This window comes from Varroa jacobsoni, unplaced genomic scaffold, assembly GCF_002532875.2.
Source record: "Varroa jacobsoni isolate VJ856 unplaced genomic scaffold, vjacob_1.0 scaffold_245, whole genome shotgun sequence".
Lineage (NCBI taxonomy): Eukaryota > Metazoa > Arthropoda > Arachnida > Mesostigmata > Varroidae > Varroa > Varroa jacobsoni.
The window spans coordinates 231,723-246,897 of NW_019213147.1; the positions used below are offsets into that span (position 1 = coordinate 231,723).

The 15,175-nt window shown below is 39.6% G+C and overlaps 1 protein-coding gene and 1 long non-coding RNA gene across 5 annotated transcripts in view; one reads left to right on the forward strand and one right to left on the reverse strand.

Annotated features, from left to right (window-relative positions):
• The window catches only part of LOC111258556 (glycine receptor subunit alpha-2), a 60,306-nt gene extending 48,949 nt beyond the window's left edge, over nucleotides 1-11,357 (reverse strand). For 2 of the 3 annotated variants that reach the window (XM_022829931.2, XM_022829932.2), the window contains exons 1-2: nucleotides 10,579-11,357; nucleotides 8,562-9,729 (exon numbers count right to left, since the gene is read on the reverse strand). In XM_022829931.2, coding sequence (XP_022685666.1) covers nucleotides 8,562-8,698 — 137 coding nt within the window. In that variant the 5' untranslated portion in view covers nucleotides 8,699-9,729; nucleotides 10,579-11,357. Of the gene's footprint in view, nucleotides 1-8,561; nucleotides 9,993-10,578 lie in introns of those variants that run through there. The other variant, XM_022829925.2, reaches the window with a different exon arrangement.
• LOC111258557 (uncharacterized) overlaps nucleotides 1-15,175 on the forward strand; it is a 54,597-nt gene that overhangs the window by 38,715 nt on the left and 707 nt on the right. Inside the window, exons 1-2 of one of the 2 annotated variants that reach the window (XR_002679061.2) lie at nucleotides 6,177-7,417; nucleotides 14,754-14,822. This is a non-coding gene — a long non-coding RNA (uncharacterized LOC111258557). Of the gene's footprint in view, nucleotides 1-6,176; nucleotides 7,418-14,753; nucleotides 14,823-15,175 lie in introns of those variants that run through there. The other variant, XR_002679062.2, reaches the window with a different exon arrangement.

Below are 15,175 nucleotides of genomic sequence, written 5' to 3' on the forward strand. Positions count from 1 at the left end.
GATCACTTTACCTACTGAGAAGGCGCTGCACTTCAGCTTGTAGGCCACGCAATGAGCGTAATTTGCGCAATATTTAAGCGGCAACTTTCCAAGTTTTGGAATTTACTTCCCAAATAATTTCGACAGCTTAAATTGACCGCGAGTGTGCTGTGATCCGTATTAGATATCTGCCGTAAAGTAGTGCGTGTTTTGACAACTTAATAAAGAGCTGTTAAGTTTACAAATATGTGCTTCCATAACTTATGTACGTAAACTAAAGGTGTCATAACTTGGCTTGCATAATTAGCTACCGTTTTCGACGCAAGTAATTGCGGCCCTTAGACACCGCACCAAGCCCAATCCTAATCCGCCTATCGTGAAAACCCAAAAAAATTATAACTTTTTTTTTAAATATATTCCCTCATATACCCGTAGGAAACATCCAATTAATAAAACAGAGCAAAAGTGAATGGAAAAGAGAGAACTAAATTTACCCGCATTAAAGTCGACCGCCACCTTCAAATAGGCCCTTCTATTTAAAGAAACTAGCTACTATTTTTGGGGGATTGAACCTAAGGTCCAACTGTTGTAAAACATTGCGCCAAGCAAAGGTTCGGTATCGGTGCATTCTATCTCCTCATTAGACTCGTGTCAGATGAGTACGTGTGGGAAGAATACTCATAATCAATATGCACTTCGATGCAGACGAGCTTTAAGCAAAACGCTTTCATAACGCTCGTTTCTGGTAAACTTTTGCGACAATGCTGAAACAGTAAACGGATCTTAGAAGCATTTTATATAACGATAGCGTTCTACTGGAGCAGTGACAGACGATCGAACCTCGACCTTAATACATTTGAAACCTTTTAATTTCGAAATATGTGCATGCAATCAGAATGAGAAGGAAAGTTTAGATGACGTTGCAGGGTTCTATTGATTTTGCTGTTGACTGACCAACAATTTAGACTACGCGTGCAATTTTATATTTAAACTCAGTGATTATAAATCTTTTTAGCAGCTGTGGCACGTGAAGTCACGACAAATACTAATTATTGGCACTACTTATAGCAATGACTGCTGAAACCCCGTTGCTTCTGCATGCAGCTTTTTAGCTATTAGCAAACTAAAGCATTATATTTTCTTTCTTTGATTTCGGAAGTGTTTGAGCTGCCATTGTAGCTTACATCGCTTGCGCATATGGTTTCCAGAAGAGTGGTTGAAGAATTGTTCAATTAAATTGTTCTTCGTAGAGTTCGGAACATCGTTCCTTTGTCTTCCATAATGTGTGAATTCTTCATTTTTTTTATAAAATAAAAATCTTTATACTTTTCCGATATAGTCCTTAAGCTTATTCACCGCATCAGAAGTAATTTTCGTTCCTGCATCTTGTACAGCTGCACACCCTTCTTCCTGATAGCATTTTCAATAGTTGACAGTTTCCTTCGAGAGTTCTCCCGCTTGCGGTAGAGCTCTCACTGACCCATAGACTGGCCAATCACCAATTATATGTATTGAAACCGGTTTTTTATTATTATTATTATTATAAACTTAACAGATAGAATAATTTGTCGGTATGTAGCGGAAGACCCTAAGGAAGCTGTTCCCGCTGCATTTCCAGTTGCTATTAAACATCGGTAAAAATTCAATAATCCGATTTTCTAACAGCATCATATCAGCATAATATTGTTAAGTGTATACTAAGCTGTAAACTTATATTTTCGACTATCGATTGTATGGAAGAAATAACAGGAAAGAATATATAATAGAAACGTTAAAACAGATAGCGAAGTGAATAAGGTCCCAGGTTCAATATTTTTAATTTTAATCAGTATAATACCCTAATTCTCATAGCACTCAATTACGAAAATTCAAAGCAAACTAACCGCGGATGCTACAAAGCCATTATTAATGTTAAGAAGTATCTCCACTTGTAGAATGAGATGGGGCATTTTCCCAACTGTAAGGCGACTCGTATTGACTGTATCGTATCAAAATTTTGTTCCAGCGCACTCATTCTTGGTAAAATGTTGCGTTCCATACAAATTAGGGCATTACTGGCGTTGTTTACGTAACCCAGAGAATTCCAAGCTAGTCTTCACAAGAAGCTAAGTACGTCAACAGCAAACTGAATCAACCTGTAAAAAATCTTCGTATGGTCCAAGTTGTCAACCGCTTGGCATTGGCCATTGCAGTCAAAAATGCCGTGTATAGAAGTCGGATCTTCCCGCAACAATATGTTATCATGCCACTGTTCCTCTGTACACTTCATTTCCCCCTTATCACGCGTTTACGTGCAATTTACGTCACTACGTGTACGTATTTATATTGGGACTGCGCGAATACTCTCTCTGGCAGTTTTTCCCTTTGCCCGTTCTTACCACATACTCATGCCAGTTATAATGCATGCTGTGCACTGCAAACGCATTATTAGTTTCCCTTCTCAGTCCTAGTCGTTCAAAATTTCCCTCAATGAAATTATACCTCAGAGCTTTTCAGAGACGACGATCATTCAAAATGTTTACTATCAATGCCGTCTTCTTTTCCCCCTTTTATACCGAAACGTGAGTCTGTTCTCGGCATGCGACTTGTCCATATTTAACACATATACGAATACGCGTAAAAAATAATTAGCCATTCCTGTTCAAAAATTTCTCTTTTGTCAAATTTAAGGGTTTGTCCTTCTTCATGGTCTAGTTAATAGCTCGAATCCGCCTGCTGGGTAGGCATCGACTTAATCCGTTAATGTGTCACAACAGTATGCGACAACATATGTTACAATGAAACGGTAATTTCGATACTCTACTCTGGCTCGTGTTTGACCGTTTCTGCTGTGCCATTATCAAAGAGATGGAGCAACCTGGCGTTTTCCCATTCGCGGCTGTAAGCTACTGGATAGCTAACGTCTTCGGAGACAGGGCTCACTTTTTTATTTAGGCTGCGTTTGTTACGTATGGACCGAGATGCGATAATACTTTGAAGACTAAGATCCGTTCGGGTCGTTTGTATAGCTTGCAAATGCTATCTTTAGACGGATATTCGGTTGTTAGGCAAGCTGGAGCTCTGGGTGATGCGTCTCGCCAAACAGAAAACCATTTCGAGTACGAAGCCTTCTCGATTTTTCTTGTTTGCCTTCGTTCCTGCATCTGAAAAGTTTGTGAGCGACGAAATGTTGAAGATGACTAATTTAACTCTAACGAATTGTTCTAAAAAAATGCTTGTTCCGGTCAGATTCTAGCTATGGACTTTAATAGTAGCATCATCAGCTAATACAAAATAGATAGTATCGCTTTGAAACTAATGGTAGATATGCCAGAAAATACCTTGTATTCAGGTGTATTTCTTTCAGTGTTGACCAATGACAATCTACAACCACCACACCATGCCCGAGTTTATTTGAAGGTATCTGCTGCCATGACAACATAATCATACCTAATTTTAACCTCTTTTCAACAATATTAGTATGTATTCACTGTATTAAGGTTTCTCGAATTGCAAGCCATTGCCATTGGTGAAAGTTCATGACAATCAAAACTATAAAAAGAAAAAAAAATATGAAATATACAAACGATTCTTGTTATTAGCATAAAATCTCTGAGATAACTAACAGTTAGCCAAAGGCTAATTAAATAACAAATAAATAATAAATAGTAATAATAAACAAAAAGGCTTTAGAACAGGACTGACCGTACAGAGTTGGTTACTTACAAAGTTGTAAGCTGTCCCGTCAGTAAGCAACGTGCAATAATAACAAATGTTCCATTGTACGGCTGTTGTTTAATCCTTTACATAAACAAAGCACATATAAGCAAGCGGGAAACCAACGTTTTTACAGTTTTCACATTCGTTTAACTGTAGTTGGTCCTCGCTCGTTCCTTTTGTTAGCTACCCTGAAACCTATCTTGCAGCTTGGTCTCAGACAGTCAGCATATGTTATCTTTCACAGGCGCAATGGAGAGTAAGAACAGCAGTGTATTTTCGTATGCATAATTCATCTTTACTATAACGTGCATTTTACAAGGCAAAATGATTTGTGCGATGGATGGATGGATGGATGGATGACTTCGGGTGTTACGTCTGGCTCAATACTGACTTAAACCTATATACCACGACTAACAAAAAATGCATTATAAAAGGAATCGCATCAGCCAATATAAGAACCATAGCATTGATGCTTGACTAAATGCCAAGTTTTAGCTACTGAATTTAGTTATGGCTTCAGTTGGTCCACCTTCGGTGTATCTAAAAAATGGCCCAATGCGAAAGCAGTTCGCAAACTTTAGCCGCAAAATCGATCTTCGTTCTTGAATATTAGAAACGAGAGTTGGATGACCGTTGATCTGGTTGGATTGTAGTTTCTTGATAAAGGGCCGTTATTACACTATAATGTTGTCACCTACGTTGAGCTTACCTTTTGAATAATCACTCTGTTCCTACTGTTGACCTACTGCAACAAAGTATAGTTTTCAACTAATCCGCATGTAATAGCTACTGAGCGATAGTAGCGTCTTTATTTACGTAACTTTCATATAGCGTGCGTAAATATGTTGTCGTAAGTTCTAGCCAGTAGCAATGTCGTCTAAGAGACGAACCATTATAACGTACCAGCAAATGCAAGGTTAGCAAATTTAAACTTTACTCTAGATAGAATAGAAAATTGTATTTTTGTGAAACTTTTTAGTGCTGTGAAAGTATGGTAATTACGGCATTTATTTCAGAGTCAAACGCTTGTTCATAACAAATTCTCAAAATCTCAATAGCAATGCAATGTCCTTCAGAGTCAGTCATATGGCGACCGGCAGTCTTTCATAAGGCTTTGTACAACGGTTAATTGAATGCGCGATAGCACTGACCCGTAACAGCTGCGTCTAGATTTATCTACGGTTGTTTTTTTAAGCGATAGCATCACGTTGAGGTATTAGAGCTTACAAGTTATACGTATTTTTTTAGGAGCATAGCTAATTTTAATGTCGCAATGACAGTCGTCATATAGACTGCGTAGCGCATAGGTCGGATCTATAGATTTCGCTAGAGGTAATCGTTGTTAATCTAAGGCCGCTGTGTATTGAATGCGCATTTATGGATGATAAACACAGTCAAATATATATGAAAACTAACTAAGAAATTTATCAAAATGCAGTATGTATCATCCCTTTTCCTTAACTGCAATAGGGACTAACTAGAACGAGATGCTCCTATACAGTTCCCTTAAAGTCTTGGGTCTTCGTTAGTAGACCTTAAACTACAGGTTTTAAGTTCTAAAGAGAAAGAAACGATCGTCCAAGTTTATACCTAGGGATAACTGTAAGTAAATGCGTCAGATGAGAACTAGTGTAGGTCTATTTCATATGAAAACGACTCGTAAAGGTGTGAGGGTTCCATTAGTCATCTAACACTCTTTGTTCTAACAAAGAATGTCAACTAGATCTTGAGTTAGGCATAAGCTGGGCTAGTGGCGCATTGCTATCTCAACGGCTTCTTAATATACGGCCAGAATATAAAATATACTCCATCAGCATTTTAGATAGGAAATACTCCCGCCCAGTAGAGTGTATACTCCAACCTAGCATTAAAATTGTCCCGTCTGTGACCTACAAACTGTATGTTCTCGTTTATTTGAATACAATCCACGGGGATATGGACAGGGACTTAAGGCCCAGTGCTTAAAAGAGAGCTGGAGATCTAGCGAAGTTGGCTGAAGTAGGTCTCTAATGTTCGATGGAAGAATGTAAAGCTTTACCAAAACCTATTTCTCAAAACTTCGTTATTATGAGAAACATATAGTTTTTACACTAAAATCATTAATTTACATTTCATCAAAAAATCAAATGTTCACTATATCTTCGTGTATTAGACAAGTATTCAAATCCTTTTTTAATTATCGGATCGATTTTTTATGGTGTTGGCTACGTAAAAGATTATTGCAAGAATCTGCCTCTTGCTAGGTTTTAACTATGAATCCAACGATATTCACAATCACGTCACTGACAATGAACGAGGAGAATGTATAGGTTGTTTTAACATACTGTACCTGTTAACGAATGCCGTTCTCTTTATCAAAGGCCTTCGGTTAGTCTTCGAGATGTTCCGAAGGATACAATTCGTGTATGACTGCCAAAAAACAGAGTAAAAAGCGACTGCATAGCTTCGAAAGCTCATTATGCTTGGCCTAATACTACCCACATTTTAAATCTCTTTCAGCAGCCAGATGCTGCTCATCGTGAGAGTGCCTACTCGATAAAAATAGCTGCTTATGTGGGCCATGCTGCACATGTGATATCCTCAAGGGAGCGAGCCACTAGTTCTAATCGTCAGTTATTGTAGTTTCTGATGCGAGTATGATCAGATTGATTCAAACAGAGTACGTCGCAAATACCAAGACTAACACTGAGTATGTCACGGACAGATTTGCAAACAGCACGGAAGTGGGGCAATAGTGAGGCGGTTTGCCCTTTCAAGTAGTCCTAACCGACAGATAAACTGAATCTTACTCGCAACTCGATTATAGTTAATGCTACCAGAAAGAGACTTATTGTTTACATTTTGGAGATGACGTGGTTTCTCTACTTAGCAGTGCATATAATCATTCTCACGTAAAGTTTGTCGCAACGTACGGAAGGCACCATAATCACCAGTGTTTTGCTGCCGTTCATGTGTTTCACCGTTTAAATGAATATACAATTACTTCATATTTATAGTCTAAATGTGTCCTGAGTCCTGATATCGCTCACTTGTAAGCTTCTGCCCGTTCGTGCCCAGACATGAACAGAACCCAACATTGTTACCCACGTGTACGTTCTGACCATGCTAGAGCGTGTTTAGAACATTATATTTATTTATTAATGCAATTACTGTGTAGCAGTACAACTGTGAAAAGATGTTCCGTGCAATTCCTTTTAAAATGTGTGCACTGGTTCAATTAGTAAACGTTGTTTTTAGTTTTAAACGTCTTCTGCGTAGACGGTCCTAGGAGTTCAGCCTTTCTACATAGCTTGCGCCTCCCTCACGAAGTGTACCTCCCAGATAAGATCTATGCGGCCTTATTATACTTAGTTTTTAGCATAGTAATGCCCTATCTAGAACGATCGGTCAGAAAAATTGACCACACACGACGCTTGGATTTCGTTTGTGGCACAAGCTTATCCGTGCCGGCACGAGTGATGTACTGCAATTTTTGTTTCGTAGATAGTTAGCGAAAGCAGTAAACGATAAACTAAAACAAAAACGAATAAGACTCTTGGAAGTATCCATGCATTACATATACGTCATAGGAATCCGTATGAGACGTGGATACATGTACGGTTTCAAGGTGAAATTCAGTGTTACTGCAAGAAGAAGTAGAGGGACGCTGCGGCAAGATACTATCATATGAAGACGATACTGTTAAAAAAAAAAGTATTAGACAAACCAATGGTACAATATAGAGAAGAAATGCTGTGAGGTAAGTGTCTGCATTGTTTTAATAAGGTTACCCAGAAAGAAGAACAGTCGCCACAGACTAGACGAAACATGGAGCTTTTAGGATCAAATTGTTATTACTGGTAAATATGGCAAACTACGGTATCTCATTAATCACAAGTTAATATTTTTCTTATAGAGTCGTATCTTCTTTGTGTATGAATTCCCTCTGAATTATGAAGCACAAACGTCAAGCTAATTATCAAAATATTTCCCTACACTGTGTTTATTAGCATGTTTGGTAGTCACCTCAGTCATAGAAAACGTTCGGTGAATCATCTATGACCGTCTAATTGCCCGCTCATATTGATTAAGCGCTATCTTATGCGATCCAAATTTGCACTCAGATATCTTCAACCTGCGTACGACCTGCTAATCCGGATGAGCAGCAACTGCGTGAGGAAAACTTCTTTAACCTTAAGTCGGTGGAGTCATTATACAATGATTATACCGAACTTCTTTTAGTTCAAAGTCGAATCGTAGACCTCGCTAAGCGTCGCATATACATTCGCATACTGCGACCAAGTGTAATTATTAAGTGACCTTGCAAGGAAATGGATTATAAAGAACTCAAGTTACCTAAGGAAGCTATCAAAGGTCACAGTTAGCAGGTCTATCCGCCTTCATGAAACCATTGTTCAGCCAACACGTTGCCAATGCGTGCTTAACCGTTAAAGATGGCCTTTTGTTTAAAAAAACGACAGTAACAGCCGACCCAAAAATTACGTTTTTATTTGTTCTGCTTCACAAATGCTATCACTATGTGATCTGCCATGTGAAACCCGCTGATGCCCACACTTGAAGCTATGGTAAGCTAAGCTATTGCCGAGCAATAGGAAGCCATCCATTTAAGAATTAAAGTACTTCCCGAAGACTGTAAACCATTAATAGGTTAGCAAAGGAATCGCGTTACTTGGCCTAGGCAGACGGTGCTCGAATAGCAGAGCAGCGTGTGGTAGACGATAGATCACTATTGTCTATCATACATTGCTCTAGCGTTCGCTTACCGTTTCTCTGAGCAAATACACAAGTATTACTTTAACGTATATTAGGGTGGAATATGTATTTATTGTCTGTTCCTGATAATTGTTATTAACCCAATCCAAACAGTTAACCGTAACACTTACGCTTCTGTGGGAGGCTCTAGAAACCGTCGCTGTCGAACAATTTTTTCGCGTTGACATAAAACGAGTAAACCCTGGACCAGCCCAAGCACGAATATAGCACACCAATTTGCAAGCATATTCCACCGTGTCACGTTCATAATTGTGCGAAAGAACAGGCACTCGTCTGCTTTGTGTTGCTTTATGTATTCCGCTGCATGTACACGATGACACCTTATCGAACCACAAACTACTCACAAATTATTTCTTTGCACATTTTGGCATGACATGTGCGCCCTCTACTGACAATGCCAGTGTTTTATCTCATTTTGCCACTTTTACGAGATTTTCTTTTTCCAAACAGTTTTGCTCGTTCGATTGATACGAAGCCGGAGCTACAAGTCAAATTTCATTATTGTCCCTAGCTCAACAGTCACGTTTCTACGTCGTACCGCTAGGACATGTGACATATTTTTGTCGGTTTTTCAGTTCATGCATATATGATTTTTTTCAGCGCCGCCCTGCTTACCGCCTGCAAAGGCTCTGCATCTGTATGGTCGAACATCTTCACTCGTTTGACGTCTGTTAGTTCTGTCACTTTAATGGAATCTTTAATGGAATTTCTTAACCTTTTATACGGCTGTTAGTATCATTTCTGCTATCCAGACAGAATCTGCTATGGTACGAGATTGTGGCAGAAGCAGGCGTTGCTATTAAACCTGTTGGGTAACTGTCGTGCTTTATTATCGTTCAGCTGCGACAGCCCCCCACTCACACTCCATCGTGTTGATGATCTACTTTCATCTCGCACGATTGCTACGATTTCTGTTGTAATAGAGAAGGATACTTTCTTAGCTTTTACTTCAGTTCTAATCTCATTAGTTTCGTGGGCCGCCTCGCTATCTGCGAGCGAACACTTGGGCTCAGTTCATTTATTCCTTTGCAGTTTGCTCTTGTTGTGTTCGTTCGTTAGGTCAGATCTGTTTCTCGATCGCCTGCCTGTCATGGCTCTCGATTTGGCCTGCCTTTTGCTTGTTTCTCCAGTTTCGACTGTTACTTGCTTCTACTAGTAAACATATGAGTGTCCGACAGTTCCCGGATCTACTTTCGCTTTTTTGCCATAGCCATACCACCTCCGACGTGATGAACGTTTCGATGTCTTGTGCTCTTATAGTCGTTCCTATTGATGCGGCTGTAATTTCACAGCAAGTTCACCGAAGCCGCGTGAGGTTTAGGCTAATCCATCAAAATTACAGACATTTTGTCCACGAATCAATGCTAGACATGGAGCGTATTTCGTGGTCGTTGTCCTACCCTAAATGGACAAGGGACAGTGCTCATAGAGACCACGTTGCAACCACAGCTGGATCCTTGGCCGGCTGGTAGAAAGACTAAATTGATCTCGTTTGTTGTTCTTCAGACAATTTTTTTAACTACGAGTGCTTCGAGATACTGTCGAGTACTGATACTGATTTAGTGGCCTGCCTATAAAATTGAGCCACAGTATCTTCTTTTGGTGCTCTATAATTCTCGTTTTCCCTTGAAACAAAGCCTTGTCTTCGTTCAATAGGAAATACAGAACGGATATCGAAACAACACAATATCATTCCTAGCAGCTACCCCAAGCCTGCTATGCAACTAAGTACAGTTGTGTAGGTTGTATGGTACAATTATCCTTTTCTTTTTTTACCTCGCTCTATCAATTTAACCACGTACTCTCTTTGCTGCATTAAACTTTGTTGAAAAGGTATTTTCTATATGGTTCCAATAAAAAATAAATCATCTCTATGATAAAAGGAGAATGACACAATGCTGGTTACATGCTTGCGATGCCGAGCGCGCGCGTTTCATATATATATATATATATATATATATATATATATATATCATGGCTTCCGTAAGAGCTCCAAAGGAAGAAAGATGTTTCAAAATGACTTTCAAGCCAGAAGTTATGAAACGCTCGAAGCTGAGACTCGGCATAAAAAGAAAAAATGGAAAAACATAGATAACGAATTTGGTACAAATCTGCCTTTGCCGGTACCTCAGTCAGCGAATAGTTCGAGTTCTTTAAAATTTTATAAGCATGCAGCGGCTAACATCCAAAGAACAGTTGTAAGGTCCACATCCAAACGTGCCTATGTAACCATTAACAAACACAGAAGAACAAGTACGTTAAGCACTCAGCCCTACAATAGTCTAATTCCATCTTCATAATGAGACAACTCTGTCGAAAACAGTTGCCGCCGAGAAATTAATTTTGATTCCGCTGCAGCCGTGCTTCATTCTTCCCAAAAAAGCATTAATTGTAGGCAATAACGGTTTAGCAATGTCAGTATCCTGGTTGTGTGTACTAAACACGGCGTGATGATTGTACTACTTCGAGAACAATCGGCACTTAACTTTTGGAACTATCACATGTTCCATTGCACAATTATGAGGCAACAAAGAAGATGGCCGTACTCGTGCAACGCTGTCACAGGTCAAGATACTCCTGGTTGCTTTAGATAGCTCATAGACCTAGCAAAAAAGGTTCATGACATAAATTGAAAGCAACAGCACAGACACGACTTCCGCTCGATACAGATCTTCAGATATTGACGCAAAGCAAATAGAAACATGGCGATAAATGACTGAGAACGAAAATTAGGTATCCGGAAGGAGACGCTCGCATTAAAAATGGCGGGGCTTAGGTGAATCTCAGCTTGACGGAATGCCCTTTCTCGGTGCGCCTGTAAATTGTACACGCGATATAACTGATGTCCGGTCAGACGTACATTACTAAACAGCGCCGAACAACAAAAACCCAGCCTGATCTTGAAGCCATAGATCTTGGCCTTCAAGGTTGTCACGAACGGCAAGTGAAGTTGCTTCGCCTGGTTTGCCGGCCAGCTGTTGATTCTAAGGCTGAATTGGCTGACTCACAGCGCCTGCAGGTGGCTGGAGAGGGTAGAAACTCTGTCGTCTCTGAAACGGGAAAGGGACAAAGGTGAAGGCAAGTTTAGTATTTGCTTGCGCATTGCGAACAGGATACCGGTAAAAGCTGCGCAGTTTCGTTAAGGAACCGTGCCTGCGAGCCAACTAGCTGGGGCCTAGAAGAGCCTTAAACGCAAGGCGACGGGGTAGAGAAGCTGAGGCAATCTTTCTGCCGCAAATTCTATAGCGATAGCTACACGAATCTTTCAGTTGCAGATGTCGAAGACGACAGCGGCGAGGACTATTGCTACTGTTATTTGTTGAAATTGCATATAGTCAGGCCAATGAGACAAAGAAAACAGGCAATTTGTATAATACCTACCCTCTTCGATGGTTCCCTTGTCCTCTTCCCGAAAACTACCTCGCTCTTATAAACTGCAACCCGAACGATGACATTCTAGCATAATATCTTGTATAGAACACTATCGCGGGCGAAACGCAAACGAGTTGCTAAAGAATTATAGGTTTAATAGTAGATGACGCTAGTGCCTTAGGTGTCCTAATTAGTACCATAAAAATTATTATAATTGCAGAAAATTAATTGAATTTTGCAAAATGGATGAGCCTATTCTCAAAATTACTACAAGACGATTGCATGTTAGCGACAATACCGGTCATCTCTCTGTAATTGTAAGGTTGTCTTCGATTTTTGTGTGTTGATTAGATGCTACGTCGACTATTTCGATTGGCAAACCATCCAGACATCACCAACCAGACATCGGTCTAAGGCTTGGTTCAATCTGGGGCTAGAGACACACTACATGAGGTACGATGGAGGCAATCATTATCGCTGGAGCCATTAGAAATAATCAGCCAGAACTAGCTCAATCTAAAACGTGAACGTAAAGAAGTGGTACCTTAACAAATGGTCTTAGGGGCTCTGTGGCATCTCAAGGTTCGTAGTCAACTTTGCTTTATCAAAACCGTAAATTGTCTTATAGCCTCGGAGAAACGCCGATTTTTACACAATATATTTGCGTTATTGTGAAACTAAGGTAACTATATACATCATTTATTATGGAAATGTGTCGGAAAAAGGTTATAAAGATTATTCATAGCATTGTGCTTTAGTAGCTGGACGAGTAAGCCTTCAAAAGCTTCCGGCTTGAGTAACACAGGACGATATGTGCCCTGCCGAACTTCAAGCATATGTGCTTGATATTAATAAATGAAATACATTTTAAAAGTACATTATCGTTTTTTTTTTTTTTTTTTAGATTCATTAATGTAACAGCATCATCTGCACTAGTCGAAACCTTTCGAAGACGTGACATAAAAATTCATTCTTCTTTCTATCGCGCACAGTGGTCTATCGAGTCATCTATTCCTATCTTTGCACTAATCGCCTTATCACTTCTCCAGATAATCACATACTTGATATGTACACCCCGATAAATAGAACCATCATTGGAATATATATTGCGCCCCAAGTGACCGTTGTCCGAAATTGAATTATCGAGTGTAGTGATTGGTCTATCGAAACCTTAAACGCAGCCCAGTCGGAAGGCAAGTCCTATGGGGAAAAACATAGGAAAAAACCACAGGCCTACTGCACGCTGAGGTTCGACATATTCGAAAATAAATATTTCGGGTTTCACGTCCGGTATCGCTGTTAAGTATCGCTACCCGCGGCCGGCTTCTAACACAAAACGGAGTGTGTTCGCATCCAATTTATGATCAAGATCGCCACGTGTTTCTAAGTTTTGTACGTATAGGCATTAACACTATTCTATCGTGGGGGCAAATTTGACATGATCTAACAGCAGGCAATCTAAACTATCGCGGCGGAAGGGCTGGCTGGGCAGGTAGCTAACTGCATTAATGCAAGCCCAAAACTGATTTTCGATACTCACACGGTAAGCAGATTTTAGGTTTTGTCAGTTTTCAAGTTTGAACTAATAGCTTTTTGTCAACTCGCTAAAACTACCTATATAGTAGAAAGGGTCACGAAGACGGCTACTCAAGCAGTACTTAGACGCCCCGACGGTATGGCTATATCCTTTATCGTAGCAGTGGAAGTTGAGAGGAACATTAGTTGGCTCTCTTCAGCACGGCTACTGCCAGGGCGTATGTTTGGGCCAAAGGAAGCCTACAGTTAGGACAGTACAGACATACGCGGGAAAAGTATTGCTTACTGGGTTTTTCAGGGGTGGCAAGTCATTGATAATACTATACGGGTCCACAGACCGGAAGGCTTAAGTTTCCATCGCGAGTTTTGGGTTCTGTCATACCATAGAATGACATAGAAAACGATCGCCCGTGAAAATTACTGACACATTCACCAGTTCAGATGATAGGGTAGGAAGGCAATTGTCCACAGCCACCTCCAATAGACTGATCATTTTAACACATCGAACTTTAGCTTTCCGTATTTAACCTTCAAAACTGTTTTTATCGGCGCGCCTACCCAAACACTTAACCACTTCTACATGTAATAAACATAACAGTGTATGATAAACATAACAGGAAGCTATATGTGCGACGAAATCAAGAAATTTTTAAGTTTCTCTTTATAATTGAATTTCCGTAGACCCTACTCAAACCAATTACTCTCATTTTATCGCAAGGACACCTTCTTTGTAGCTAGTATTTAGCGTGCCAGAGCGTATATCGGTTGAACAGAGTTATAACAAATCGATCGACTTTTATCAGCAATCACCGACTAATAAATGTCATGTTTCTTAAAAAGCTTTACATTTTTGCGAAAACTCGAAGCACGATTTACCGTTTAGCTTGAAACAGATACTCATTTCTGTCTTTAGCTCTTTTGCACCTACATCTTTGTGCAATAAAATAAAATTTTAGATAGTACAAATATTAGGGGTCGCTAACATCATACGCATATGGAACCTTATAGCTTGTATGAATTAATTCACTTATATTTAACTTGCCCCCATACGATAACTAAAATCGTTAAACTTTACCGCCAGAAAAGTGAGAGGGGTAATTAAAAAGTAATATATAGATTTCTTAGAAAGGTTCTTCGAACTTCTACAAGTTGTTTGCATTATTTTGTCAATTCACCTGTAGTTGCTTGTGTAAAGTTCTTTATTCTTGTTCTTTGCTCATTGCCAAATGTGGACGGGGCTGTTTTTTGCTTTCCCCTTTGTTTTGCACAAATCGAACCTTTTCACCTGATTGTTGTGGTCTCGGTTTTTTCATACCTGTGCTTTTAAGGGTGGTACTGTGCTTTCAATTCATATAATTCAATAATACCATTCTCAAGTGTTTGTTGATTTACAGTTATTCCACCTTTGTTTGGAGACTTGGGCGGCAAGGATCGACAACTCTGCCTGTAGGCAAACGATAAAGGTTAGTAGTTCTAACAGTAGTTGTTTGTTATCACTTCGGATATGGTATATTTTCACAGCTTGTATATTGTTGGAGCTTTTGGCTTTGGTTTACAAGGGTCGCTAATAACGGACGGAAGGCTGCCTAACTCTAGTTAGCTTAGCTTTATTGGATGCATCCCACTTTTTTTTTTATTCTTATTAGTTCCTTTATTAACTTCGAAGTTACTGATGGGGACCCGCATTCTTAGTATTGTTGGTCATAGGTTCGAAAAGCTCTGACGTTACCGTATACAAAACATGACCCAGTGAGATTTAGTATCACAAGCGAAGCATAATGCTATTACAAAAAGTATTCATCCTGTTAATGAAAAA